The sequence below is a fragment of the Podarcis raffonei genome, chromosome 1, assembly GCF_027172205.1.
Source record: "Podarcis raffonei isolate rPodRaf1 chromosome 1, rPodRaf1.pri, whole genome shotgun sequence".
Lineage (NCBI taxonomy): Eukaryota > Metazoa > Chordata > Lepidosauria > Squamata > Lacertidae > Podarcis > Podarcis raffonei.
The window spans coordinates 35452329-35480240 of NC_070602.1; the positions used below are offsets into that span (position 1 = coordinate 35452329).

General features: G+C 40.9%; 1 protein-coding gene across 2 annotated transcripts in view; it reads right to left on the minus strand.

Annotated features, from left to right (window-relative positions):
* The window catches only part of ARHGAP5 (Rho GTPase activating protein 5), a 44903-nt gene extending 17422 nt beyond the window's left edge, over window positions 1-27481 (minus strand). Inside the window, exons 1-3 of one of the 2 annotated variants that reach the window (XM_053380727.1) lie at window positions 27322-27481; window positions 6678-10552; window positions 3439-3586 (exon numbers count right to left, since the gene is read on the minus strand). In XM_053380727.1, coding sequence (XP_053236702.1) covers window positions 3439-3586; window positions 6678-10379 — 3850 coding nt within the window. In that variant the 5' untranslated portion in view covers window positions 10380-10552; window positions 27322-27481. Of the gene's footprint in view, window positions 1-3438; window positions 3587-6677; window positions 10553-26894; window positions 27050-27321 lie in introns of those variants that run through there. The other variant, XM_053380721.1, reaches the window with a different exon arrangement.
* Window positions 27482-27912: the final 431 nt, after the last annotated feature.

The following is a 27912-nucleotide window of genomic DNA, read 5'->3' on the forward strand; positions in this document are numbered from 1 at the left end:
GAGCAGTGACACAAGTGTAACGGTCAGAAGGAAAGTGGGAGGCTGCGCGCGCGCGCGCCAAGTTCAAATGTGGAGGAGCGCGGGACAGCAGAAAACCCGGATTGGGAGCCAGGTCCTAAAGCCCGAAAGAGGGGGGAGGAGGAGTCGGGAGAATCAGCGTCAGAAGAATCTCGGAGGGCAGAGACTCCGACTAGCAGAAGGACCCAGAGAAAGAAGGAACAGAGGAAGAGGTGGAGTAAAGCTAGAATCTTAAGCTGGTGTCAGGGGGGCGGAGATTCAGATGGGACTTCTATGATCTGACGGATAGATGTAGCGTTGCGCGCTGCACGTCTGGAAATGAGACTGAACTTCAATAAAGACTTTTGAACTTGAGCAAGAAGCAGCGTTGGTCTTGTGTGAGCTGGGACCTTGGGCAGCGCTGACAGTAGTTATTTAAATGTTAGCTATTATTGCAAGTGTAATAATATAAATGCTGGTTTTCATGCATTCTGAATGTTATTAAAATTACTGACTCTACTTAAAAATAGAACAATGGAGATAAATGTTGCTGTTAAAACACTGCTACATAAGTTAGCAAAAAGGTAAAGGTAAAGGGACCCCTGACCATTAGGTCCAGTTGTGACTGACTCTGGGGTTGCGGCACTCATCTCGCTTTATTGGCCGAGGGAGCCAGCGTACAGCTTCCGGGTCATATGGCCAGCATGACTAAGCCACTTCTGGAGAACCAGAGCAGCGCATGGAACCGCCGCTTACTTTCCTGCCGGAGCGGTACCTATTTATCTACTTGCACTTTGACATGCTTTTGAACTGCTAGGTTGGCAGGAGCAGGGACCGAGCAACGGGAGCTCACCCCATCACGGGGATTCGAACCACCGACCTTCTGATCAGCAAGTCCTAGGCTCTGTGGTTTAACCCACAGCGCCACCCGCGTCCCCCACATAAGTTAGTATGTGCTATCAAATTGAAAAACTTTGCAAGGAAATCTTGTCCAAAACCAACCAAGTGCGATCAGCACCTAAGCAGCTTGAATTCTCTAAATCTAAATTAGCACCTGGGTCAATTGATGACTACAGCTTAATCCCAAATGAAAACTGATTCTACAGAACACTGTTAGAATCACTGTGTTACTTTTTGCTCAGGCCTAGAAGCCAACAAACTGAGTCCTGGGCTGTATAAATCATGCTACCTATGAGTAGTGTAATATATTACATACAACAAGTGTACAATCTTTGCCCCTGTACACAGAAATAGTTGAGCTGCCCACTCATTCAGTTACTCAAACGTAACATTTAACGAGTGCACAATGCAGCGTACTCAGGTTTACTGCCAGCTAAAGGAAACTATTTCAGCAACACTTATTAAACGAGTCATTGAAGCAATTCCCTTTTACTGGCAGCAAGGCAAGACATGCTGGGTCTGCTTTACTTCCTAAAACAGTTTCCTACCAAGGTTTACAATCAATGGAATGAGCTGTGACTGAAAGAGGAATGTTAAGTTTGTTCATTTTGGCCTCTGTTATTCTTAGAGAAGGTATTGTTTAATTTGATGTAGACATTCACATCACAACTCCATACATGTTTACTCTGAAGTAAGTCCTATTGAGTTCAATGAGACTTACTTCTAGGTAAGTCTGTATACTGGTATCCATAAATGTATTGAATGTTTATATATGAAATAAATGGGGGTTGGGAGGGAACAAAATCTAAGCCACTTAAAAGATTATTTCAGCTGAATTTTTTCAAACCTGCAGCACCTGCTTCAGTCTTGAAGGCATTGTACAGTACTAATTTATTAAGCAGGGTTGCACTCTTCTTATAACAAAAGGGGAATGCTGTTTGTGCAATGGGGCTTGCCACCCCTTCTCCAACTTTAGCATACTGTCCCGCCCCCGCCCCCCGAGCCTTTCTTGAGTTTTGGGGAATACTCAGGAAAGATCTGGGCTGCAGCACAAAGGGTGGGGGAAGCTGCTGCTTCATGAAGTGGGGCTGAATTGCATTATTTTTGTTGTTTTTCAATGGAAATGCATGCAGAGCAGGATCAAAAAGTTCATCAGTAACATCTCTTCATTTCACATTATTTAGCTTTTATATAGCACTTTAGAACAAAGGTAGGCAGAAGATAGAAATCACACTAATCCTATAGATCCCAATTCAAGTTTCGTTGGAATCTGCATGCTTACATTTGCATTAACAACATGTTTTAAAAGTGATTTTTCTGTATGTTAGATTTCAGTTTTTTCAGCAAACCTAAGTCTGTGGTTGAGGCCAACTGAGCAAAGTCAGGGAAATGTAATCAGGTAGGGAGAGGAGACCACAAGACAACAGAGAAAAGACCATCAGCAGCATGTACAGGAATAGAAGAAATCTGCTCTCCTCCCAGTTCCATATTCCAGGAGTCATAAGAACATTAGATGATCCTGCTGGATGAGGCCCATGGCCCATCCAGTTTAACATCCTGCTCTCTCAGTGGCCAACCAGATGCCTAAGGGAAGCATACAAGTGGGACAGAAGCACACTGCCACCAATAGTGGAGGCAAAAAGTATCTATCAGATTTAGTTCAGGTTATTTTTCATGAATTTGTCTTATCCTCTTTTAAAGTCATCCACGCTGGTGACCATCACTGCCCCCAGTAGAGGTAATGTCCATAATGTACTGCATAAGAAATGTACTGCATTTAATATTCTCTATCCACTTTCCCTATGCCATGCATAATTTTACCCACTGCTGCTCCAATCAAACCCTTGATCATTTTGGTTGGCCTTTTCTGAACCTTTTCCAAATGTACAATATCCAGTTTGTGATGAGGCAACTAGAACTGTACACAGTATTCTAAACAGTCGCATAGTAGGTTTGCACAACAGCATTGTTATATTGGCAGTTTTATTTTCAATTCCTTTCCTATGATCCCTAGCATCGAATTTGTCATTTTTTACATCTGTTGCACACTGGGTGAACATCTTCATAAAGCTATCTACTCTAACCCCAAAGTCCTGTCCAGAGTCAATATGATTTCAGACCCCATGAGCGTATATGTGAAATTAAGGGGTTGTTGTTTTTTAAGTCCAGATATGTATCACTTTACACTTGTTTACAATAAATTGCATTTCCCATTTTACCACCCATTCCCTGAGTTTGGAGCACTCCACGATCTTTATTTTTGTTTTAGTGACCCTAAAATTGTTTTAGTGACAATTCAGTAGCATTAGCAAACTTGGCTACCACATTACTTACCCCAACTCTACAATATTTATGAACAAATTAAAAAGCACTGACCCTTCAAGGGTTTGCTTTGGTAAATATGTGAAAGTATACAGTCCTCAGCGCACACTTGTTATTTCTGTTACCACATAGTATAAAATGATGAGAAGCTAACAAGACTTTTATAGTTAGCTACCAAGAAATAGTAAAATATTATTGATGCTCCAGCTTGTGTCCTACCTGTGTCTTCAATGAAATCCACACACTTCTCAACAAAGAGTGGTATAGGTTTTTCAGGTGTAACCAGATCCTGCAGGGGCATTCCAAAGTAATTACTTTCCCAATTTCTACGAGTTGGTGGATTAAATGTCTTGGTTTTCTTTTTTTGCTACAAGAAAACAACAGCATTCTTAGCCAAGTATGTCACTAATGAAAGTAAAAAATTAATAATATCTACATAAAATCATGCCTGTAACAAAAGAATCTTAGTAACAGAACTAATTTTGAATATATTAATTTATAATTATTCAATAAAGAGAGCAAACAAGCTTTTCAACTTTGTTAAAATCTTTCTGCACTCAAATTCATATAACATGATAAAAAGTTAAGCAACATATGAGAGGCTATCTTTGATTGTGTTGTTTTCTGAAATTCCTTTTTTTTAAAGTTCCTTTGTAATATATGGAATATTACCTAGAGATATATATATATGTATGGAAAGACTGGTAATTTTCTATATTATGGTTCAATGTAAGTATTTTCTTCTTTTAATAAGAAAACAATAAAACAATAAAGGGTAAATTAAATGTCCAAGAGTAGGCAGTAATGCCCCCACCCTCTAGCTGCAGGCATCTCATGACTGTCTTATCTAAGTTGCTGGGCAACCTAGCAGGTAACACTAGGTAGAAAAGGGCTCAATCTCAGATTACAGCATTCATTGTTGAACAGTACAGGAGAATCTGTGCGAAACGTGGAAAAGACTATAGGAACAATCCTGTGAAAATGTGGAACACTTTGTGAAGAGCTCGCTTGAGGGAAGCTGCATAACTTCCAAGACTTCTGGGCTTGAAGAACTCTGGACTTGCAGGATTCTGTTAGAAACTGGACTTTGCACTTGCTACGTGGACTTTGTTTCACTAAGGACTTTGTAAACTGGAACCATCTCTGGGCTCAGAGAGTGAAAACATCTTATAGCAACTGCAAATAGTGTGTGTATATCATCTGCATGTGCGTGTTTGCCTAGTAAAAGCAATCTCAATTACACAGTTTCTTCCTGTGCTGAGCCTAACTGCTCAACTGAACATCCACAACACATAGCACTATATGGTTTGGAATACCATATTAAACTTAAGGGTTTATACAACTGTGGCTTAAATATCAAGTCGCAATCCATTTTTTGCCAGTTTCCATTTCCAACTGAAGCCCAACAGGCCACTTCTTAAGATGTTTGTGACATATCTTTCCTTCTGTGGCATGCTCTGGCATGGGCTTTCAGGACACAAACAAGCAACAGTGGGGAATCTCCCCTTGTGCAAGCAGAACTTCACTTGTGTGCCTTTGGATCCAAGCTCCTATTTCTCAAGACCTACAATGCAAAACACTAAATAGTATGTTTCTATGAGGTGTGATAGCTCCATTCAGACAGGAAATACTTTAAAGTGGTGAAGATTAACTATGGTTCCACCTTTTTTCTTTCCCACACTGTACAAAATTAAGTGTCCTCAAACAAATTAACAAAATGACAATACAATATTAAGCTGTTTATAGTTAACCACAATGATAGCTATTTTAGAGCAAAAAACTATTTACAAAATTTCCTGCGTTCTCTATAATAATACTGTAAAGCAAGCCAACACTATATCCATTGCACAGATCTGAGGTTAATAAATGATGCCTTGCATTTAGGCCAACATGCTATTCACCAGCTCACATTGGCTTTTTAAAATGTGAAAGTTTACAAGGAAGTAGTAATATACCAGGTTGACTCCATTTCTTAGGCAGCCAATAACCAGTGGCTGCTTTTTCCACTGCTTGAGCTGAAGCAATTTCTGCAAGTAGTGTAACAGCTGTGAAGGTTAATTTCTTGCTTACTCAGTATTTTATACAGATGTCCTTCTAGTATCTCCTACTCTATCAATGCTGCCCAGAAAACTTTGCCCAAATAACTTCTTTTATATAAAGATATAATCAGTACCAAGACATAGCAATTCTATAAAGCAATTCTAAAATCTGACAGTTTGCCTGCACTATATATACTTTTAGAATTATTACTCTGAACAATATTTAATCTTTTTTAAACTGCTTCTCCGTGCACAGGAAATATTAGAAAAACCAGAACTAATCCCCACGAAATTCCTTCAGGGCCAATATCTTTTCAAAACTAACCATACAAGCTACTAAAACATGTAGAAAGCTGGCAAAACGTTTTATCTGCAATGCACACTTTTATTCAGTAAAGTTCTTCAACTGCCTGTGTCAAATAATTATCTGAAGAGAAAGCTAAATAGTGTCATAGGCAGGTTTTGATGCAGGGGTTCCTCCCTGCACAGTTCTCTTTTGCATACAACACTCTTTCCAAAAGTGCAATCACAGAAGAGTTTCACAAGTTGATTGCCCAAAGATTGCACAACAACCTACTATGCCCAATGACAATATACATCTATATAACAACACTGTATCCTGGTTATGTATAAGACTCACAGCTGGCCACTGCCAGGACAACACAACACTGGACTAGATCTGATCTACCACAGCACAAGACCATAAAGCAATAGCTGATAATTCACAAATAACTGTATTACAATTTGAAGGGAACAATTTCTCCTCCCACCCTTTCCACATTCAACACACAAAGTTCACAAAACAGTTATTTCAAATGTTGACCTCACTGACATCTGAAACGCTACATATTTATTATCTTTACAATGGCCAGTAATAAAGCACTGACTGTGCTAAACCTGCTGTGCACTGAATACATGCCGCTTTCTAATTAAAAAACAAATCAAAAACCTGAGCCCAACAACAGCAGTGCATTCACCAATAGGAGTAACATTATCCTAGTCACTAAAATATGCCAGTCTGAATCGCCTTCTATATAAATTTGTCAAATATAGCTGACATTCCTAGAAAGATTCTGCGATATGAAACAAAGGCATTGGGTTGTAACCAAAACTGCATGAGCTGAAACAATCTATCCCTCCTCCCCACTCCCCTTTATACCTCTGAAAAGCTTCTTCAGGCATCAAGGGGACCTACCAAACAAAGAACTCTGAATCATCCAAGGAAGAGAAGGGAAATCACCCCAAATCAGACTGAGGAATCTTGTGTCCCTTTGATGCAAGATCCCTCCATCCAATTTTCCTTGGGGCCTTTTCCCAGCCAGACAATGCAATCAACATTTGATAAGGCCAACTTGCACAACTCCAAAAAGAACTTAATGCAGAGTTAAAATAAAAAAGTTAGTTTAAAAAATGTCTTACTTTTTTGTCTTCTTTTACTTTCTGAGTTTTCTTCTTCATCTTTTTGTCATCTAACTCTTGATCTGATGTAATAGCAGGGTTATCAATGCCACCTTTCCATGTTTCCACTGGGGACAGAAGGGGATCTTCTTCACTGCCACGATGTCTTCCTTTTCTTTTAGTTTTAGATGTTGTAAAAGCTTCATCATCACTTGCATCTGAATGTGCTCTCCTATAATAAGATTTGGCTTTGATGAAGAGTGTTTTAGATTTGTATTTGTATTTCGAAGGTCTTCTTTCGCCGTGGGTCTTTGACATTCTGTCAGGAAATCCATTTTCTTCATCTCCTTGGGTATTATTTATAGTAAATGAGTTTCGAATTTTAATCATGCGATTCTGACTATCATCTGGAATTGCGTAGATATCATCAGTAACACCTCTGTGCTTGAAAATGGTGTCTATAGGTTCTGCATAATTATCAGATTGATCTAGATCATCAGATGGTGCCAGAGTTGTTCTAGTTTTTCTCGGTTTGCCAATACCTGCCTCAATAGTTTTTAACAGGTTTGGATCTAGTTTTTTCACATTGGGCTTGAGTGCAACTGGTTTTGGCTTTATTGGAGGAGGCACTTTATGGTTGCGTTCATGATCGTGACAGTTAAGTGGTGTGCTATGAACAGGGTATTCATTACCTTCCAAATCGAATCGATCTTTTGGGATAAGCTGTACATCATCCCCCATAGGGCTGTAAGGAGGTGGGGCTTCAGTATCATCTTCTGAATCTGGATAGTAATTGTATGTAAGAGCACCTCCTCTGGGAGAATGCAGGAAAACATCCTCGCTTGTATGTGTTGCCTCTCTTGTACTATCAGACATGTAAGAATTTTCAATCATGTTTTTCTTCTCTAAAACGTCACTGAAGAACAATGTGAAAACCTCAGTCTGACGATGATATTGAGACAAAGAATACAGAGCTGTAAATTTAGCTGTAATCTCAGTAGCTATATGTTCACCTTCCGTCATTAATTCTTTGATAGCCTCAATCTCAAAAAAGTCTGCCTGACTATCAGTAACAGCCACCAATTGGACAGGAATCGTATCTTGTACTTCTGAAAGAAATGCTCGAAGCATTCCCATAGATGCCTTCCGTTTAGCAGAGTAAACTAGTATATACCCATGAACAAGTTCATCTTTTCTTACACCGATTGAAGAATGATATGATAATATTGTTATCTGTATTCGCCTCCGTTTTTCACCTATAATTTTATCCAGCATGAGGGAATTATTCTGGCCAGCCTGAGCAGCACTACAGGAATGAGAGTCAAGAAAGGGTGAAAGAATAAGATCTACACTGAATGGATCTCCACACATGGCACACATGACAATTCTCAAATCAGCTTCCGATAGGTCTTTAATTGTAGGAACGGGACTCACAACATCAAAATTGTGTTTAACTGCTTCCAAAACTCCCCGCAAAGCTTGTTTTATTTGAGCCTCATTAAATTTGCGTGGGTAAGTACCAGCAGGCACATCTATAAAAGGACACTGCAACTTGTTTGCCAATTGCTGTCCTTGGTGTCTCAGAATGGGCAAGTGCTTGCTAGCACTGTCTCTTTGATTAGCCAGTATTAATGTAAATGGAAGACTGGCCATATATTTGTCTCTTCTTATCTGAGATGCTTCGGTCCTGATTTTAGTGATCGACTCTCCAATAAAAGCGAGTGATTCAATTGAATTAAACACACAGAAACATCCATGTGGTTTGAAGGCAGAAGTCCATAAGTGACTTAGAAGGTAAGGTGACTTTGCATCAACTGGCCTAAGATCAAGTTCATATATCTTTCCATCTAAGGCATACTCGTCATCCGTGGATTGAGTCCGAATCTCATTTGCCAGCTCTTGCGCCAGACCATCTTTACCCAAAATGAAAATATTAACTTTATCAATATTGGCACTATCGTGATATAAATTTAAGCGACCGTGGTCCAATTGCAAGAGGCTTCTGGCAAGCAACTGTTCTACTTTAATGTCCATACAGTTTTGGCCACTGAGACAGGTTTCTTTAGTGGGATGATATACAAACCCTATGTGTTTTAATAGAAGAGATTCTCTATCAGGTGCAAGTTTCTGTAAAGCTTTGTATCTAGGCTCTTCACTCAGAACTGCATGAATTTCACTCATTTTATCAGAACTAGGTGTTGCATTCAAATCCAGGTCATAAAACAGTTCTGAATGCTCAAAGAGCATTTCCTGAAATTCCTCTTTGGCTTTTTCAACAATTTCCCGTTGATGTCTACTATATACTTCTCTACTATCTGCCTCTGTAATATATTTAAAAGCTTCATCCTCCATTACAAAACACATAACCTCTTCCCAGGGTTGCCCAGGAGAAATGAACTGTATTTTTTCAAGTGTTTTTTTGAACTTCTCCTTCATTTCAACTCTCCTTTTTTCTGATATTAGATGCTGCACGTGGTTTTGATAGACTTTTTCCGCTTCTAGCGTGCTCAAAAGGTCAAATGGAATTCTCCTGTCATTCACTTTATCTATGTGATCAGTTTCATCCCAGGGTGTTTTCTCCAGCACCACAAAACATAGTTGGAAATCTGGCCTTTTTTCCATTAATTTCAAAGCTTCAGACCAGCTCAAATGCTCAATCTCTTCAAGATTTGACAGAAGTGTGTTAAAAGCTCTTGGTAATGTATTGATGTATTCATCTCTTCTTTTTCTTATATGCTCTTGCTTAAGCTGCTCTATGTGTTTTGAAAATGTATTTTTGGCCTTTTTTGTTCCCTCTAAATTAATGTATTCTTCATAATCTGGGTGATTTTTCAGTTTATTACTAACCGTTTTCCAAGTGGCATGATAGTCTCTCACAGTCTGAACAAGTTTCTCAAATTTATCCGTTGAAGTCACAACAAGTTGCCTCTGTGTTTTATAGGCATCCAGATAGGGAATTATTTTAGGCTTACCCCGGGTTTTATCCATCATTTGTACCAGTGCAGTAAAACACGTCTCTACGTTGACATTGAATCTTGCTGATGTTTCTACTACCAGAAGGTTCTTCTTATTTGAAGCAAATGCCTGAACTTCTCGTAAATAGTGTTCCACACATTCATCACATTTAGTTGCTGCTATTATTATAGGCTTTTTAGATTTTGATAGCTGAACATAGAGGTTATTCACAAATTTAAGTTGGTCATCAAACTTCCTATTGCATCCTTGACTTACATCAATGCATAATAAAAATCCATCAATGTTTAACTTCCCTTCAGGCATTTGCTTTTGCTCAAAGTCTTGCTCCAATCCAAGCTGATCTGTGCAAATATACATAAGTTTTTCTGCTGACTGCAATTTGGTTGCAGCTGCACGCTTTATATATGGTTGTAAGTTCGTACTCCGATGAGGCAGAAAAGTCTGATCATCAATGAACTCAGTCTGTTCAATAACATGAATCTTGCAATCTATTCCATCCTCTCCACATTGTGTTACGTCACCCCAGTACAAAAAGTGATCATTATTAACAACTCGTCCACCAAAGTCAATTGTGCTAAGCACAGAGGTATGTTCGGGGTAATATTCATCTGCTTTTGAACGCACAAATCTATTGCACAAACACGATTTCCCAACTCCACAGTTCCCCTTATCCTTTTCAGTCCCCGAAAGTCCAATCACACTAATAGCATAGGAAGGGGGACGAGGCTCTTTGTTCTTTGCCATCATAGTGTTCTTCTCATCCTTCTGTAGTTACCAACACAACCAGCTGTAGTGTTCATTCTTAAAAGTGCTTCTACACACTAAAAATTTATCTCCAATTTTTTAAAGGTATTTTCAGTTCTTCTTGGATTCTCATGCTTGCAATAAACTTATATGTTCAGATCAAGTGGTCCATATTTCTGAAAGAGAAAGAAGAAACACTCTGTTAATTAGTTACCTATAGGTCTACTTTCAATGTTTCAATAAATTCAAACACACACACCTGATGCTTTTAAGTAAGTTAGATATATAAAAATGGGTATGTAGCTCACATGTCCACACTTAAATGCACCTTACATGCATTTAGTGCTCTTATTTTAAGCACATTTACATGAAGAACATGTTCCATCAACATCAATGGCACTTGCTTCCAGTTAAGATCCCTGATCAAACAAAGGCAATCCAAGGAAACACACATGCAATTATATCCGGTCCAGTGTACTGGGGTCCAAGTAGGATCCCGCTGCTCAGAAAGAGCAGTCAATACACATCAGTGCACTTATAATGCTTATACAATAATAACATGAACCCTATCCTCCAATAATTAGATAACCAATGTAAAGCTAACCATCCACTATGAACTTGTCTGGGAACATAGTCACATAAAGCAGAATGAATGCAGACAGTTTCAACACACAAAGCTCTTTCTACTGCAATGTTGCACTGATTTCAACTGAACTTATTTCTAATTAACTGCATTTAGAAACGGAACCTAAAATATGTTTAAAACGCATATGTTTCAGCATGGGTGATTTTTCTCTCCTTTCCAAACAATGAGATTTCAAAAGGCAGAAAGTTAGCAAAATAAAATTATTATTTTTAAAAAAAAACACTTCAAACAAAAACCTGGGGAATCTATGAATAATCACAAACATTTAATAAATATAACTTCCAAGTGTTACCAAATAAACAGTATGATGACCAATGACATCATTTGATCAAAGTATAAACCTCCACAGGAAGTGTATGAGGGGAATGCAGTGGTAACCTCCTAGCAGTGGTGCTACATTAACTGGGACAGGGCAGGAAAAAGCGGACACAAGGTTGGGGGAACTCTGGGTGGAGATGGTGATACCATTTACCTTGTTAACACCTCAGCCCACCTACTGCCATTCTACTCCCATCCCCATGTGCCACTGCAAGACCTCACATAACTGACTCCATAAATAACAGATTATTAAAAGAGTCTGATGTTTATGGAATGAAGATGCTAATATTGATAATGATATCCAATACCTCAGTGTGTATATTCATCTAAGTGGTAACTGTTTCTACATACTGGCCACAATCCACAACATGTGTTTACATAGGGGCCCCTTGTCAACAATGAAATTTGAGAAGCTCTACTGTTCATTGAATTGCGTCTCCAAACTATATTTAAGGTAATAATCAGATTGTCAGTCCTTTCCCCCATAAATTCAGAAGATATTACAATTTTCCGTAAATAGTTTTCAAGAAATGTTTTCTCTTTCCTGCTCCTCTACCCTTAGAAGAAAAGTCAACTAATATACAATGTAGAGAATAATTAATATATAGGATGATTATATGAATTAGCAATAAATACTTTCCATATCACTGAAAATAATTACAAGGAAGTATTTATAATAGCACAGAGCAGCAATTTTTAAAACTATAGTACTGTAGACCACTGTTCTAGTTTGCTTGCTCTTACTAATCACAGAACCTACGTAATGGCACTTGACGACTATTCCAAGCTTCTTCCTAATTAAAATTCAGGCTCCTCTGCATTCTAATGCAGCTGTACTGCACTCTAGATGCAAAAGAATGAACACAAAGGGGACAAGAAAAGGGGTGAAATTATTCTAAGCAGAGGATAGGTACTGTTAGTGACAGAGAAAAGGGACAAATCAGTTTTAGCATTCAAAACATTACTCAATGTAGATTCCTAAAATACAGCCATAGCACTGAAGGTTGAATGAGAGACTGAAGGACAGTGACTGCTCCGCAAGGCAGATGCAAAGAGAGCCACTATTCAACTTTTACTAACCCTGCTGAGGGCCAACTAGCTCATTCTTTTATTAAAACTGATCATTCATGAATCAATTATGGAAACCCATACCCATATAATCTGTTCTATCTGCTGATTTTATTATAATTCACCAGAGATAAGAGAATGAACAACCAAGCACTGCCTAATGTATCTGTGGGTCCAATGGACCACAGTTCCCATGAGCAAGATTCCATTCACACAGCACTCCAACTGGAGTGAGGAATGGAAGGAACACCTTGCATATTCCTCTTTCCCCCTAGAGTCCTCTGTATCTCCTGAAAATCTGCTCCAGAAGGTTCGGAGACCCTCCAGAAAAGTGTGAGGAGTGGTGCCAGGGGGGAGGGGGCTACTGGTCCCTTCCATTTGCAAAGTGCAAGCCTAAATCCAACCCTCAATGCTTAGCAGCTTTGAGCTACCTTAGAAGTAGGAAAGCAGGACAGAAATGTTGAAAATAGAATCTTCATGTGTGACTTTTAATTTTTTTAAAAAATGCTGAGTACCCACATACGATAGGATCCAGAAAAGTACACGCAGAGCTCTTCCAATCCTTTTCCTGTTGTAGACTCCCATGTTTCACAGCTATCTGAATTTAAGAATCAGTGGACCCTCTGGACAGAACATGGGATGCTGCAGTGGAAGGAAGGGAATCAGCAGAATTCAAGAGTCCCCCTGCACAAGTAGAAATACTTTTCTGATCACACATGGTACCTCAGCATCCAACCCAAGGAGTTGTTGTTTTTTAAGTTTAATTTAGTACATGTGTTAATTACTTATAGTGGACATAAGCAAAGATAAGTCGTAAGACTGAAACACCAAATTGGGGTTTTAATTTGGTAACCTGACTCCAATAGTATACCTATGCATATATGCCATAAACAAAAACTTAGAGCAAGTCTCTAATTGACTGAGAGCATACACCCATCAAAACCAATGTCCTAAATTGTAAATAATTTGCCTGCAATACAATAAAGCTAGAGTCAAGAATTCAATATGTATCTCAAGTTTTCTTTAATTTCACCACAGCAATTCCCACTGCCAAGGCAGGAAAATATTGCTCAGTTTAAAAACCATCTTGCCTCAGTGGCTGCATAAACCACTGCACAGAAAACATACACTAATGAGTACTCAGTGCTCATCTGCACAAACATGTAACTTCTTTTGATTGGGGCCTTTATGTGACCCACATTTTGGTTCATTCTCTCCTCTCCTAAAATATACTGAGTCACTGGCATAATAATAGTTTGCAATCAAGACTATCCTTTGTATTAATGATATACATGGTTAATTTTAATCTAGTGCCTCAGCAGTTGTCTACTGGGGTACTCAAAGGCTTTTTTTTCTTCTGAAACAAATATTTGGAGAACAGTTACTGTTCTGCTTGAATCTACATTTGAAATCATTTTTTCCTAGAGAAACTTGCTTGATGTTGTGTTTTCATGGTTCAGAGACTAATTGCCATATTTGTAGTGAGGAAGGACAGATGTAGTTTCCTGTGTGACAGATGGCCTGGTGACCATGGAAGACTGTTTTGTCTTCCTCTGTAGAATGGAGTGTTTTTACTGAAACATATTCCTCAGCCTCCAGCAAGGCATAATTTACTCATTCCTGCTCTCCTGTTGTAGCACACAATCTGGATTATGTTGGTTAATCTGCTCAGAATATCTGAAAGCATTCCAGTCTGGCACAGTTGTGATATGCAGTTTTCTTCTTAACCCTCTGACCTTGAAAGCTTAAGGGATGCTCCATATATACCACCCCAAACTTGGTAACATAAAAAATGCAAATATCCTTTAACTATCACACATGATTTGCTCCTTTAGCAAGCATCCTCTTTGGCCAGTCTAGTGTGACGCAGCTGCTACTCCCTTTCAATTCTCAATTTGTTTGGGCCTTGCCCTCTATACACATGTTGTGTGGAGAGCCCAGATGCACTGGGCATAAAGAAGAGGCAGTAGATGTATCTGCCTCACATCCAGTACTGTAAAGAAGCAAGCTGGTACACACAACCATCACACATTTCCTTATTCTTAATCAGAAGAACTGACACTCAAGTAGTCAGTGGCAGCTGTCTCACGTATAGTGTTCTATTTACAGAACAGGGTACAACTAAAGCTGCAACTCATGTCCTTATTTTTTATATCTCAAGGACAAGGCCCAGAAGAACTGAGAATAAGGAAATGAGTGCCAGCTGAATCTGCCTCACAATTACTGCTGGGCTCCTGAGGGAGTACCAGGTAGTTAGAATGGCTGCCCTTGCTACTTGCCAACACCAGTCCCCTGTGCTGTTTGCCAATGCTATTGGTCACCCATCAGGGCCTAACCAAGATCCAGGGGAGACTTTCTTGGAAGAAGAAACATGGAACTCCATGGAGAAATCCAGCACAGCTAGGGACTAGGACAGGCATAGGCAAACTCGGCCCTCTAGCTGTTTTGGGACTACATCTCCCATCATCCCTAGCTAACAGGACCAGGGGTCAGGGATGATGGGAGTTGTAGTCCCAAAACATCTGGAGGGCCGAGTTTGCCTATGCCTGGACTAGGATGAGCCCCACAGTCATAAGAGAGCCCAAAATTTCAAGTACTATGGACATCTCTCCTGGGCCTCTGGCAACCCCTCCAATCACATCCAAATCCTGCCTTTGATTCTCCACCACGAGCTGAACAGCAAAGTCAGCAGTGGACCCAATGCGAAGTCCAGAGTAAGAGTGCACATTTGACTGCCAGGAGGAGGGTCAAAGAAGATTTACCTGAGAGCAATAATCTAGCAGAAGTCTGTGAAAACGGACTGGTAATGAGGATGTAAAATATAATGAGGAAATGAGAATCAGTGTAGAATAGTGGTCAGAATGCTAGACTAGGACCTGGAAGATCAGGGTTCAAATCCTCACTCAACCATGAAGCCCACTGGGTGACTTTGGGCCAGCTGCTGTTTCTCAGCCTAACCTACCTCAGAGGGTTGTTGGGAGGATAAAATGGAAAGGAGGGAAAGTGTCATATCAGTGCCACATAAGCTCTTTGGAGAAAAGATGGTATATAGGTGTATGTATGTATAAATAACTATAATTATCTCCATCTCTCCTACATTCTTCCTAGTATGCTAAGTCCTGAGCAAGCTCCATCTCCCCCTCTTGTTCTACTCCAGCACTAGGTACTGGTCACAGACATCACATCATTGGTACCCATCTACCCCAACAAGTCTTTATAGTAAGGGGAATGTTCTAGGGAAACTACTAGGGAACCTTGCCTAAGACACTATCAAACCAGGTGCTGTCTATCAACCATAAAAATGGGGCTGGTGAAGGAGTGAGTTTCATTTCCTAGCCTACTGAGTTTCTAACCTTCAAAATGTTTTTCTAGCCTGTTTTTTACTCATAAGAAGGATTTAGCAAAGGAGGGATGAAGCACTTGGTCCATCCTTTGTCAGCTTCTCTTATGAGTAAAAAGAAGGCGTGTAAAATCTTTTGTAGACTAGTAATAAGGCTGAAATACGCAAGAAAACACAAGTTTAAGGATGGGGCGGTAGTGGCATATCACCCAGCAAAGAATAGTCAGATATCTTGGTTTGACTAAGTACAGCTAAAATAAACTGTAATTTCATACATAACAGGAAACTTTAGATGAAATCAATTCTGAATGAAAGCCGAATTTTTTGCTCTTTTCTCTTATGCCTAGAGAGGGAGAAGGAATGTGACTCTAAGACTCACCATGGCTTATTTGTGATAATTTAAACCATGATGTAGATGCTTGGCTGGTTTAGATTTCAATTTATTTTATAATATTTGGGGGGGGGGGTTTGCTGCAGCAAAAAATCTCAAACAATGTGGCTTTCACCAGTGCAGACCACAAGAGGGCACTTTCGCAAAAAACAAAAAAACACCACAGCATGTCCTTCAGGAGGCACTATTACAGCATGTAAAGGCAGCTTTGGGGACAAGAAAGACAGGCATATAATCAACATGTCAAGCAGCACACTGGTACCTGAAAATGTGTTGGAGACTATTCTCTTGTGAGATATAGGTACAGAAATAGAAAGAAGTCATGAAGGATGGCATATTCCAGCATGAGTAATCAGTAGAATGATGTTTGAAAAAAGCAGATATAGATGAGGCAAAAAGAGAGTAAAGTCGGTAGTAAAGCTCCAAGACTGGGCATCTTGAGTGAGGAATACGCAACAGGGATACAGAACAAAAAGTCTGTAGTCTAAACCATAAACTAATCACTTTTAAAATAGGTAACAATTCTGCTTTTTCTGAATGAAAAGCAGTCATCATTTGAATCAGGGCCCATCACTGTTTCCTACCAACTGTTATCCCTGCTCCTGACTGATATTTGCCACCAAAGGTTCTATTTACTCTCAACAGCACAGAAACCAACTGGAAGTGATGTTAAAGCACTTCTCTTATGTTCCCAAAACAGCAGGTAGCAGTTATTTTGGATAAAATGCAATTTTTGAATACTTTTCAACAACCCCAACCCCAAGTACATTGCAATAATCATCTTTCTAGCATGGTTGACACAGGGCCACTTAAATACTGGCTCCTCGCTGCTGCTTTGCTCCTTCCCTTGTGCAGCTGGCGAAACAAACCAAGAAAGTTGGCTTGCAATAAACATTAGCAAGACATGGGTGACAATGGCAAATCAGCTATGCATCCAATAAGAGAGCTCGATCTAGGAGTACTCCTAAATATTTAACTGATTGTTAAAAGCAAGTGTTTATCTAATCCAGAAAAGGACATCAACTACAGAGTCAACAGACCTCCCCATCATCAATATATTCAACTTCTCTGGACTGAGTTTCAGTTTATTCACCCAAATCCAGTTCAACAGTGACCTCAGACATCAGATTAGAACAACAATTACTTCATCTGGACTAGATGAAAAGGTGTTATCAAAATACCAGTTATTAATGTCACTAGCTTTTAAACCTATATGAGTGTATCCAATGTTATGCGAGCAGAAGGGCAAGGTCATGAAACTGACCTTTCCCTACCTCTTCTTCTCCCTGTAACCCCCTGATCTGCCTCATCTGTAAATTTGGGAAGGGGCTACCAAACATTGTGGGCTGTTTTATAGGATTGCAGTGCCTGGCGTGCTCTGGTCCATGGGGTCACGAAGAGTCGGACACGACTAAACAACAACAAGTGGGAGGCAGAATCATCCGATACCTGAAACCTAGTGAAAGTGGTGCAAGATTCATCCACATGATTTAGGGCAGGATTGTCCCTCACCATATCATATCCCAAGGGGGGTTGAGTTTGCAGCTCTGCATCTATACACTTAAAAGTTCCTCTGGTAGCCCTCTTTTTAACCATACATTTTGGAGAAACAGTTTATGGGTGAAAGGCTTGATTATCAATTGTTTCATCAACATTTTGTTGCCCATGCTGTTGTATTTGGATCAACCTGGACTGTAACTTAGCTAGTTTGATGAGAATGTCACTTTGCTCATTAACAGGAGACGCTACACTAGAATTTGTCGTCTTGGTTGCCAATGGAGTTTTACAGAAGCCACTTGTTAAATTCCCAACTCCTGACATTCAAGGTCTCTAAAATAAGTCTCAGTTGTTAGTAATGTGTATTAAGCATATAGGATGAGCATATGAGCACAATCATAGTTAGCAAGGAAGCAGCATCCACTGAGAACAGGTCAAAGGCTTTCCAAAGGCCAGTTTCCTTAGGAGCCTTTATTGATTGAATCCTTCTGAAAAAAAGTTACGGAGTCCTCCCTCCAAGGTGACCTGTAGAAATCGAAAGAAATTAATTGTCATAGATAATTCAGTCACTAATTAAAAATTCCCCCCTTTCCTTATGATATACTGCAAGTTGATGAGAGTTGCAACAATTATCTGAATATGATAGCTGATGCAAAAATTGTTTTCTAACCAAACTCTAGCCATATTTTAAACTGACCATATAAAACTTAGGGCAACATCACCTTCACAAGAAAAGAAGTGTGATATATGAATACTAATTGCCCAGTTCCTCGGGGGAGGTCAGAACCCCGAGAACTGCATGCAAGGGGAGGAGAGTAGGATCCTTCCATCTGGAAAGCTGTGATGTTGCTTGCATAGGCAGAAAGGCTGGAAGAGTGTGACACTGAATTCCACCCATAAATGTAATTTCATGCAAAGACCACCATGAGCAAGTGAAAAACTTGTACATTAAAGCTGCACTCACACAATCAAAGCCCTGCTACCTGCCCCTTTGCTGCAGCTTTTCTCTTCACACAAGCTGCAAAGCAGACTAGGAGGCCAGAGTTAACCAGAGCTTCCTGTTACATGAGTAGCAGGAATTATGGTTAATGGCTTCTAAAGAAGATTTGCAAGCCAACTTTCTTGGTTTGTTTCACCAGCTGCACAAGGGAAGGAGCAAAGCAGCAGCAAGGAGCCAGTATTTAAGTGGCCCTGTGGCAACCATGCTAGAAAGAAGCCAAGAATATAAATTGTTGAAATGATCACATACTTCACTAACCATCTTCCTCCTATGCATTACTTACTGAGTAAAATAGGGAATAATTTCTTAGAATTTATCAATCAGAGTGACATTAATTGTTCACCAACACTGATTTTTTTTAAAAAAAAAACCTTAGATGCCACTAAATAATTCCTAGGTATAAGTTAGCAACCAGGTACAAGGACTCAGTTATACATCTATTGCAAATATGATGCTTAATGAAGCCTAAGCAATTGGGAGGAAACTGCAGAACTGCATGCTGTTTCACTTATCCTACTCTTCCGAAGAACAATTTTTCCCTACCAAGCTTAACCACAGTTAATCATTATATCAGCAGCAATGTTAGCTGTGAAGAAGACTAACCAGATTCCTTCTTAACCCAAGATGTAGATCTACATACTAAGACATTACTGTATGTTTTATTCAAGCAGACCACAAATACTGACCGATCCATGTTAACTTTTTCAGGCATTAACATGATTGATGGGAGAGTTCTAGTGTCAAAAAATGCCGTTTGGGAAACAGGCATTTTGCATTTATAAATATGCTGATTATTTTTGCTTTGTATTAAATGAAGTTTTATTGGCTTAACAGGGAGAATATGAATGGCTAGACCCAGATTAAATTGGGTCATGGTTTAGTTTCACAGAAATCAATGGTGTTTAAGTTTGTTATAACTAACTTGTCCCATTGATTTTAATAAAACTAAAACGTGACTAACTTCCTCTGAATCAAGCACTACAATATTTAACCGGATAGCTTAATCAGAAGCTTCTGTTTTATTCTAACATGAATGACCCATATTTGAGCTGCTGGGTATTTCAAACATTCAGTTTTCAAATGAAACAACAGCCACGTTCAGGCAAGCAAACTCTGTATCAATAGACAAGGGCACACATGCAAGTCCCATCCTTAACAAACCCAACTGCATCAACTCTTAATGCTTAATTCTCTGCAGAGAAGCTGAATGAATTCTTTGCAACAGTCCTCACAGCAGAAGATGGAGGACAGATCTCTGTGCCTCAACTAACTTTTTATAAGAATGGAATCCAAAGAACTGAGGCCAAGGGTGGTGACAATATACATGTTCCTGGCCTTAATGTTAAATTACAAACTTACAAATCACCATGTCTGAATGGCATTCACCTTAAAGAACTCAAATGTGAAGTTGCTGATCTTCTAACAAAAATATGTAACTTGTCCCCTATATCAGCCTCCACACCAGAGGACTAAAGAGTGTATAATTTAACTCTTTTTTTAAAAGAGGATGCAGGAAATTACAATCCAGGTATCTTAACATCTGTTCCAAGAAAAAAATATGTAAAGCATAATTATAGAGTTACCAGGCATATCAAAGAACAAGTCATGCTAAAGCAGAACTAGCATGGCTTCTGCAAGGAAAAGCCCTGCATCATTTTTAGAGTTCTATAGATAGGAGTGAGCCCATTGATACTGTATACTGTACTTAAGACTTTCAAAAAGCTTTTGATAAAGCACCTCACCAAAGACTCCTAAGTAATAGACTTAATAAAGGTGTTTAAAATTATGCATGATTCTAATACTAGAACCTGGGGCCATCCTATGAAGGTGAAAGTTGAAACATTCAAGACAGAACTAAGAAAATACTTCTTCACAGAAGCACTATGGATTCACTCCAATGAGATTAAGTGATGACCACCAATTTTGGCAGTTTTAAAATATTAGACCAATTCATGGGAAATAGAGCTATCAATGATGACCATGGTCTACCTCCACGGTCAGAAGCAGTGTTCCTTTGAATTCCTGAAAACTGAAAAATAGGGAGAGTGCTCTCTTGCCTGCAGACTTCCCATAGGCATCTGGTTGGCCACTATCAGAACAGTATGCTGGACCATATATTTCTTTGGTCTGATCCAACAGGGCTCTGTCTTAATCAAAATCTCCCTACATCAAAATATAGTTGTCAGGATTCCATTGAAAGGAAGAATGCAATTTTTAAGTTGTGGATATAGCCATAAAATCATCTAGGGCTTTTACTACTGATTCCCAGTTCCCTGTTTGAGTAGCTTGGGATTACAGTCTCCCCACCACCCCTTGATGGAAAGCTGGGTTCTTGGCTTCGCTGCATGCTGGGTCATGTAGTTTCGTTCCTCCTGTTTGCACAGCAATGAAGCATTCCCCCAGTGTTACATTGTGAATCCTTGCTTGTGACACCTATGGAAAACGCCATAACCCCACCAGCAATACGGCTGAGTGGCATTATACGTATATTTAGTTTGTGCAAATTCAACTCCACAGCAGGACATCTGTCGTTCCTGCAACAGTGGCAAGGAACCCTTTTGCTTTCCTTACTCCTCCGCCCCTCTGCTAGGATCCCATCCACCCATCCAAAGGTCCATTCCAACCTTTTTCTTCTCATCTCCAGGACCTGTGAGCCTTCATCTCCCTCCCCCCGCCCTACTGCCTCTTCTTCCTTGTTGTTTTTTATCATTTCCTGGATTCTTCCCCTTGAGGAAAGCTCTTTCCCCCAGCCAAAGAGGAGCTCTCAAGGCTCATACATGGAGGAGTGGGGGGAGGCAGCAGAGAGACTAACGAATGATATGACCCAGTGGGAACCCAGGCCACCCATTGGCACTTCCACATCTTTGCCAACAAGTGGTGATGCCTCACAGCCAGAAGAGGGAAAGGTGGGGAGTTAGTCACACACATAAATCACTTTACGTGTGATTTAAGGAAATGCTGGCTATACCTGATGTAAGATTTGACTGTAACATATTCCATTTCCTTAGTAATCAGCTGTGGCTGCCTTCCACTGTGCAAGCCCCCATCCCATCCCACCCCCCTAGAACTTGTGCTGGTTAAGAAGACAGGGTGACAGAGCCAAACAGGCCCACTACACAGCATACTGTGTCTGGGTCAAGAGCTGTAGAGCAGGTGACTTTTCTTGCCACCCTTCTCTGTTTCTATTTGGTGTCCTCCTATCACAGAGAGTTGGTAGGGGAATAAGCAGCTGGGAGAAGAAAGGTGCTGCAGGATGCAGACTCCCACCAAGATTGTAGCATATTTCTGATATGAGGAGCCCAAGGCGTATAGGCCTAAATCAGAGATGGGGAACCTGTCACCCTCCAGACATTGCTTTGATCAGTCCTGACCTTTGGTCATGTTGGCTAGGGCTGATCGGAGTCCTGCACATCTGAAAGGTGACAGGTTCCTAACCCCTGGCCTAAGCAGTATGTACACATTGAACATAATTGCCATCAAGCATAATAAAATGTCTATCATTAACAAATGCATTCATGGGCCTTTGACCTGATCAAGTAGGGCTCTTCGTATTTTCTTCCCTGTGTGGAGGTCTGTAGGCTTTTATTCACATTTGTTTAAATGCAAGAAGAATATCTCACACTATGAGGGAGCCTGGTAAAGCAGGATCCTTATTCATGCAAGGCATTTAAGCAAGCCTAAAAAGAAATCCTCCCATATCTTGCCCATTTAACATGGAGGAAGATAGAGCACCAAGGGCTGCTGGAACACTGGGAGCAGGGTTTGCATGCCCTTGCTCTCTATCTACACATACAGCATTCACCTGTTGAGGCAAATGTCTGAACACACCTAGTGTACAGACACAGTTTTTGACAGCAAGTACATGCAGAACAGAGTCAGAGTTAACTAATGATGCAGACCACAGCCAGAGTTAACGAACTGCAGTAACTGCTGCAATTCATGAGCACATATATGACTAAATATTTTTGTACACAGTAATGTTGGGATCCAAAATGTTGTTCCCAGGTCCATCAGGCCTAACCACTACTGGTAATTTGCTGGCTGCTCATCCATTTTCTAAATGCACTGCACAAGATGAGACAGCCCCTCACTCTTTTCATAACTTTCCCCTGCAATGAAGGTAACTTGAAGGGAGAAATTTTGTGTCTGGCATGAGAACCCAGCCTACCCTACTCCATGTGTTTTTGCACACAGAGAATTTAGGAGGGGGTAGTCTCATCTTTCACTTCTTATCAGGCTTTGGATTTAAAAACAACTTTAAAAAACCCCTCTGTTTGAGTTGCTCTTGCTGCTTCCAACCTTCCACCTAAGCCTAGCAAGAATAATCATATCATTCTTCACACTAGATATCGATGAAAGTTGGAAGTAGCAAGGAGAAAGCCTAACAACATGCTGGGAAGTAAAATCCTGACAAGTCTACAGTGCAGAATGCCCCAAAAAGACAAAATACTCAAGCTCACACACTGACTTCTGTGACCTCAACAGGTTACAGATTTCATTACTCAGTTTCTAAGCTTCAAAATATTTGTACAGCAGATTCACAGTGGAAAAGACTCAATTCTTTCCCAACTATTGCTTCCATATCTAATCCAGGGAAACCAGGTCACTTATTCATGTGTGAGCCACACATGATTAATAGTGTTGTGCAAATATTATGGGAGTTTTTTTGCTTTTTAAAAGTTTGAAGCAACTCTTAAAATAAGGAGTCCATATGTTCAAAGATACTGATAATTAGTATAGTTTCAAATGTTTTGCTTATATCAAGTAAAAAAAAATCAACAAATAAATTATTTGGATTAAAAGTAGCTTTTCAAAATAAATATTATCAGTTTCAATGACTACATATTGCCAATGTAAATGTTTGAGCACATTGTCCTATTAAATATTTCATAACACATTGTCAAAGTCCTTCCAACAATATAAGTACTCCCTGGAGAAATTTGTTGTATCATTTGATTTACTGTGGATATATATACATTGTTGTCAAATATACAAAGAATCAAAGTAGTTATTTCCTTCTCCTTTCATAAAGTTAGGGTTTAAAGTAATTAAGGCAACCAACTAAGTTATAAATATTAAACACCTCATATTACAAACACCAGCTAACTTAAATAATGGGCCAGTTCATTTGATAATATTAAGTAAATTTTGGTAAGCCTGACTATTTCAAACCTATCTTCTAATGAAACAGATATTAGAAGTGAACATGAACAGCAAAGTTCCAAGGTGTTTCACAAACCCATCACAAACTTTACTTATACCAGTGTTCCATAAAGTGTACAGACTTCTTATAATAGTATCAGAGAAGCAATGCAACAAATCCTTAGTAAATACACCTGAACAACTATTTAAGAACTTTTTGATGAAGCTTTGTGTGTACGTGTGTGTGTGTGTGTACATGTACATTATATATAAAACATGCACATGCTTAGGAAGTGAAATCTTATTACATTCCTTAAGATGATCTGTTAAAAAGTCACACTAGACTATTAGCAGACTAAAAATAAAGAACTCATCTAGAAATAACAATACTGAATCTTCAATACAGGTCTTTCGCTAAACTATTCTGAAGTTAGTGGTTTATGGACTACTGAGTATATTATTACTGATTAAAATAGGCTCAGTGGGGGGAAAGATGTGATGAGTTATAAACAGAAAAGAAACAAAAGAATTCAATAAAATTTTACAACCTGGAGATTGAATAAATTCTTGAAACATATTTAAGATGCTGAATGGTTGTATTTGCACTACTCTACTAGAACTCACAGAAGGAAAATCTTGTACCAAGAAAAATGCTAAAATGGTCTTGCAAGTTGTAAATAGAATTTGCAAACCAATCCACAAATGAAGGCTGAATACCTGGATTAAGCTTTAAATCATACTTATATATGTAAAAACAACTATTTCCTCTAAAAATGTGAAATCTAATGTTGCCCAGGTAGATCACCAATGCAGCGAAACCTCTTCCTCTCCCCAACAGCCCCACTTTCTTCAATCTGCTCCTCAATTCTGGAAGTGGATTTTGATAGTGAGCAGAGGGCTGCAGGAGGAAGGGGAGGAATAGGTCCTCTTGCACAAGCGGAAGTCCACTCTGCTGGTGAATGAACACGATTAATTATCACTCATAATAACCATTTACTTAGCTCATTACATGCCAAACAGCTAATGGTTTTTAACATTAAGTTAGAATTAACTAGTGAAGCTTAGAATTAACTAGTGTTTACTCCAAATTTGGGGCCTATGACAGAGTAGTATTTTAAGAGTTGAAGGCTACAAACCTACACATACTTGCCTGAAAGTAAGTTCCATTGAATTTAGTTACAGATAGGTAGCCGTGTTGGTCTGCCATAGTCAAAACAAAAATTTTTTTCCTTCCAGTAGCACCTTAAAGACCAACTAAGTTAGTTCTTGGTATGAGCTTTCGTGTGCATGCACACTTCTTCAGATACCACACACTGAAGAAGTGTGCATGCACACGAAAGCTCATACCAAGAACTAACTTAGTTGGTCTTTAAGGTGCTACTGGAAGGAAAAAAAATTTTTGTTTTGACCATTGAATTTAGTGTGACTTCTGAGTAAACATTACAGGATTGCATTGCAAGGGGGCAATCCCAAGCATTCTTAAGATTTTTTTAACTCAATGGGATTTTGTACAAACCATGCTTAGGCTTGCACTATAACTGATGTATCATGGCACTAACTTTCACAGGCAATTGTCTTTATACAGTACTCACAACTAACTTTACCAATTAAAAACTTGTGGAATGAAATCGTTAATATTCTGAAACAAATATATACTACATAAAAGAAAATAAATACATATACTCGATTGTAAAAAAAATACATAGTTGTCCATGCCAGAGAGATTCCATTATGAACTCTCCATTCATTTTTAAATGGTGATCACAAATATGAATTCCTTTCAATGAAAACTGTCTAAACAGGCAGCTAAAATGAATGTGCAATTGAGCCACAAATGTTTGGATCAATTGTACTGCCTTTTTTATTGTGCAGTGTAGACTTAAGAAATCTCTGCCAATTGCAGTATCTAAGCAAGAGGGAAAATACACTAATTATCTCCAAAAGCCTAAACTTAACATGCACACCCACCCACTGGCCTATTTTAGTCTGGATTTAAAACATTTCCCACCTACTTTTCGGGCAAATCTGCGGCACTGGAGTTGCTGAAAAACCTCATGCACAAAAGGACATATGGGAAGGTTTCCACACTTTCCCCTTCTCTTCACCCTCCCACTGAAGTTATTGTGCATCTTTCCCACGTCGAACTGTCACTCCCAGACTCCCATCTAGAGCTTTTCCTTGACAAGAGGAAATCCGGGGTGGGGGGTGGGGAGTGGTGTTTTTTTTGTTTTTTAGAGGCAAGAAAGAACACGAAAGAACTGCAACCAGCAACACACACAGCCCCCGCCTCCTACCGCCGTTTCCAAAAGTCCTCCTATCCACCCTATGGAGTTCGGAAGGGTTGGAGGGGGAAGAGGAGCAGGCCACTCGCGCCTGAGAGGAAAGTTTGCTATGGCGTGATGGGGGGGGGGGAGAGGGAGAAAGAGAGAGACGACCAGAAAGAAGAGAAAGGGGGGTGCGGTGCTGGAGAGAAAGTCAAGAACGGAAGACCTACGGTTATTATTATTTTTTTAAAAAGCAGAAAGAATGGAAGGGGGGGTCAGGCAGAGAAAGAAAGGAGGAGGTAGGTTGCCCCTTTCCTTGCCGTCTCATCTCCTCCTCCTCCTCCCTCGCTGGGGGGGTCGTGACCAGCTGGCAGCCGCCACCACCACCAGAGCCTGGTAGAGCAGGCTCCGACCCTCCCCGCCGGCTCAGGCCTTCATCACCTGTCTGGGACCAAAGCAAGCAAGCAAGCAAGCAAGCAAGCAGGGGAGGCGTCCGACCATTCCCCTCCCCCTCCTCCTCCGCGGGGTGTGTAGGTATGGAGCAGACTCGGACGAGGCAGGAAGGAAGGAAGCGAGGAAGGAGAAAAGAAAAGGCAGCTCCGGTCTTCCCAGTTCTCTCACTCACTCAGCAGTTCCTGCTGCTGCTGCTGCTGGCGGCGGCCCCATCCCTCCTCGGAACTGGCGGCAGCCTCCACCTCTCCGGCGGCTGCAGCAGCAACCGCCCCGACTCCCGAGCCCCAGCGCTGCTGCTGGCGGCGACGGCGGCGGTGCGGCAGCTGATGGGGCTGGGTGTAGTTGTGTGTGGGGAGGGGGGTGGGAGTTGGGAAGGAGGAGCGGTTTCTTCCTCCTCACCTCAGTCTCCGGCTCTCCCGCGGCACCATTCCCGGGACTCTCGCTCAGCGCCGGCGGCTCGTCGTCGTCGTCCCTTTCCCGGACCCGCAGCTCCCTCAGAAGAACTCCCGGCGGCCTGGCCCCATCTCTCCTCCTCCTCTTTCCTCCTCCTCCCTCCCTCCCTCCCTCCCCGGTGATCTGGGCTTAGTAATGGCGGCGGCCGAGCCTCCCCGGCACTGGCTTCGCCGACGGAGCCGCTCGCCCGCCCGCTCCCTCGCGCTTACGCTCCGCCGCCGCCGCCCCCACCTCCTTCCCTCGCTCCCTTGTTTCCCCCGCCCCCACCTCTAACTTTACCTCAGCAGCTTTTCCCTGCCTTTCCCTCCCTCCCCCCTCCTCCCAGTTCTCGCCCCGCTGCCGCGGCTCAGCGCGCGCGCCCCCGAGGCCTTACCCGGGCTTTTGCGCGTGCGCGGCAGAAGGACCTTGTGTAGAGAGACGTTTCCGTTCCTTCCACGGGGCGGACTTCGCGAGGCTCCTCCGGTGAAGCCCTGCCCACGCGCCGCCGCTGCCGCCGCCGCCATGCGCGCGACACAGCAGCCTCTCGGGCGCGAGCCTGGCCGGGTTGTATGTGTGTGTGTGTGTGTGTGTGTGTGTGTTTCTCTGTGTTTTCCTTCTTCCCTTTCCCCTCTGCTGGCCGAAAGCGCCGTCAGGAGGAGGAGGAAGGGAGAAAGGAGGCGGTCCATAGTCCCCGCCTCAGCCCCTGGGATTTTTAAAGGAGCGTGTGGAAGTGAAGAAGGAACATTTTGGGACATGCACACACACCGCGCGCGCGGTTTATGCCCCTAGCCGTGGTCCTTGGAAAACCTGTGGTGGCGTCCTCGGCTCTTTTTAAGGGACGGAGTGGGCGATGACATCGCCTGCGAAATGTGCCCGCGACTGAAGAGAGAAAAATCCAAGTGGGCAATTAACTAAAACTCCATACTTGAAACTCCAGTTGCTCCGAATTAATACCTTTTTATATTATTATTATTAATCTAGCCAT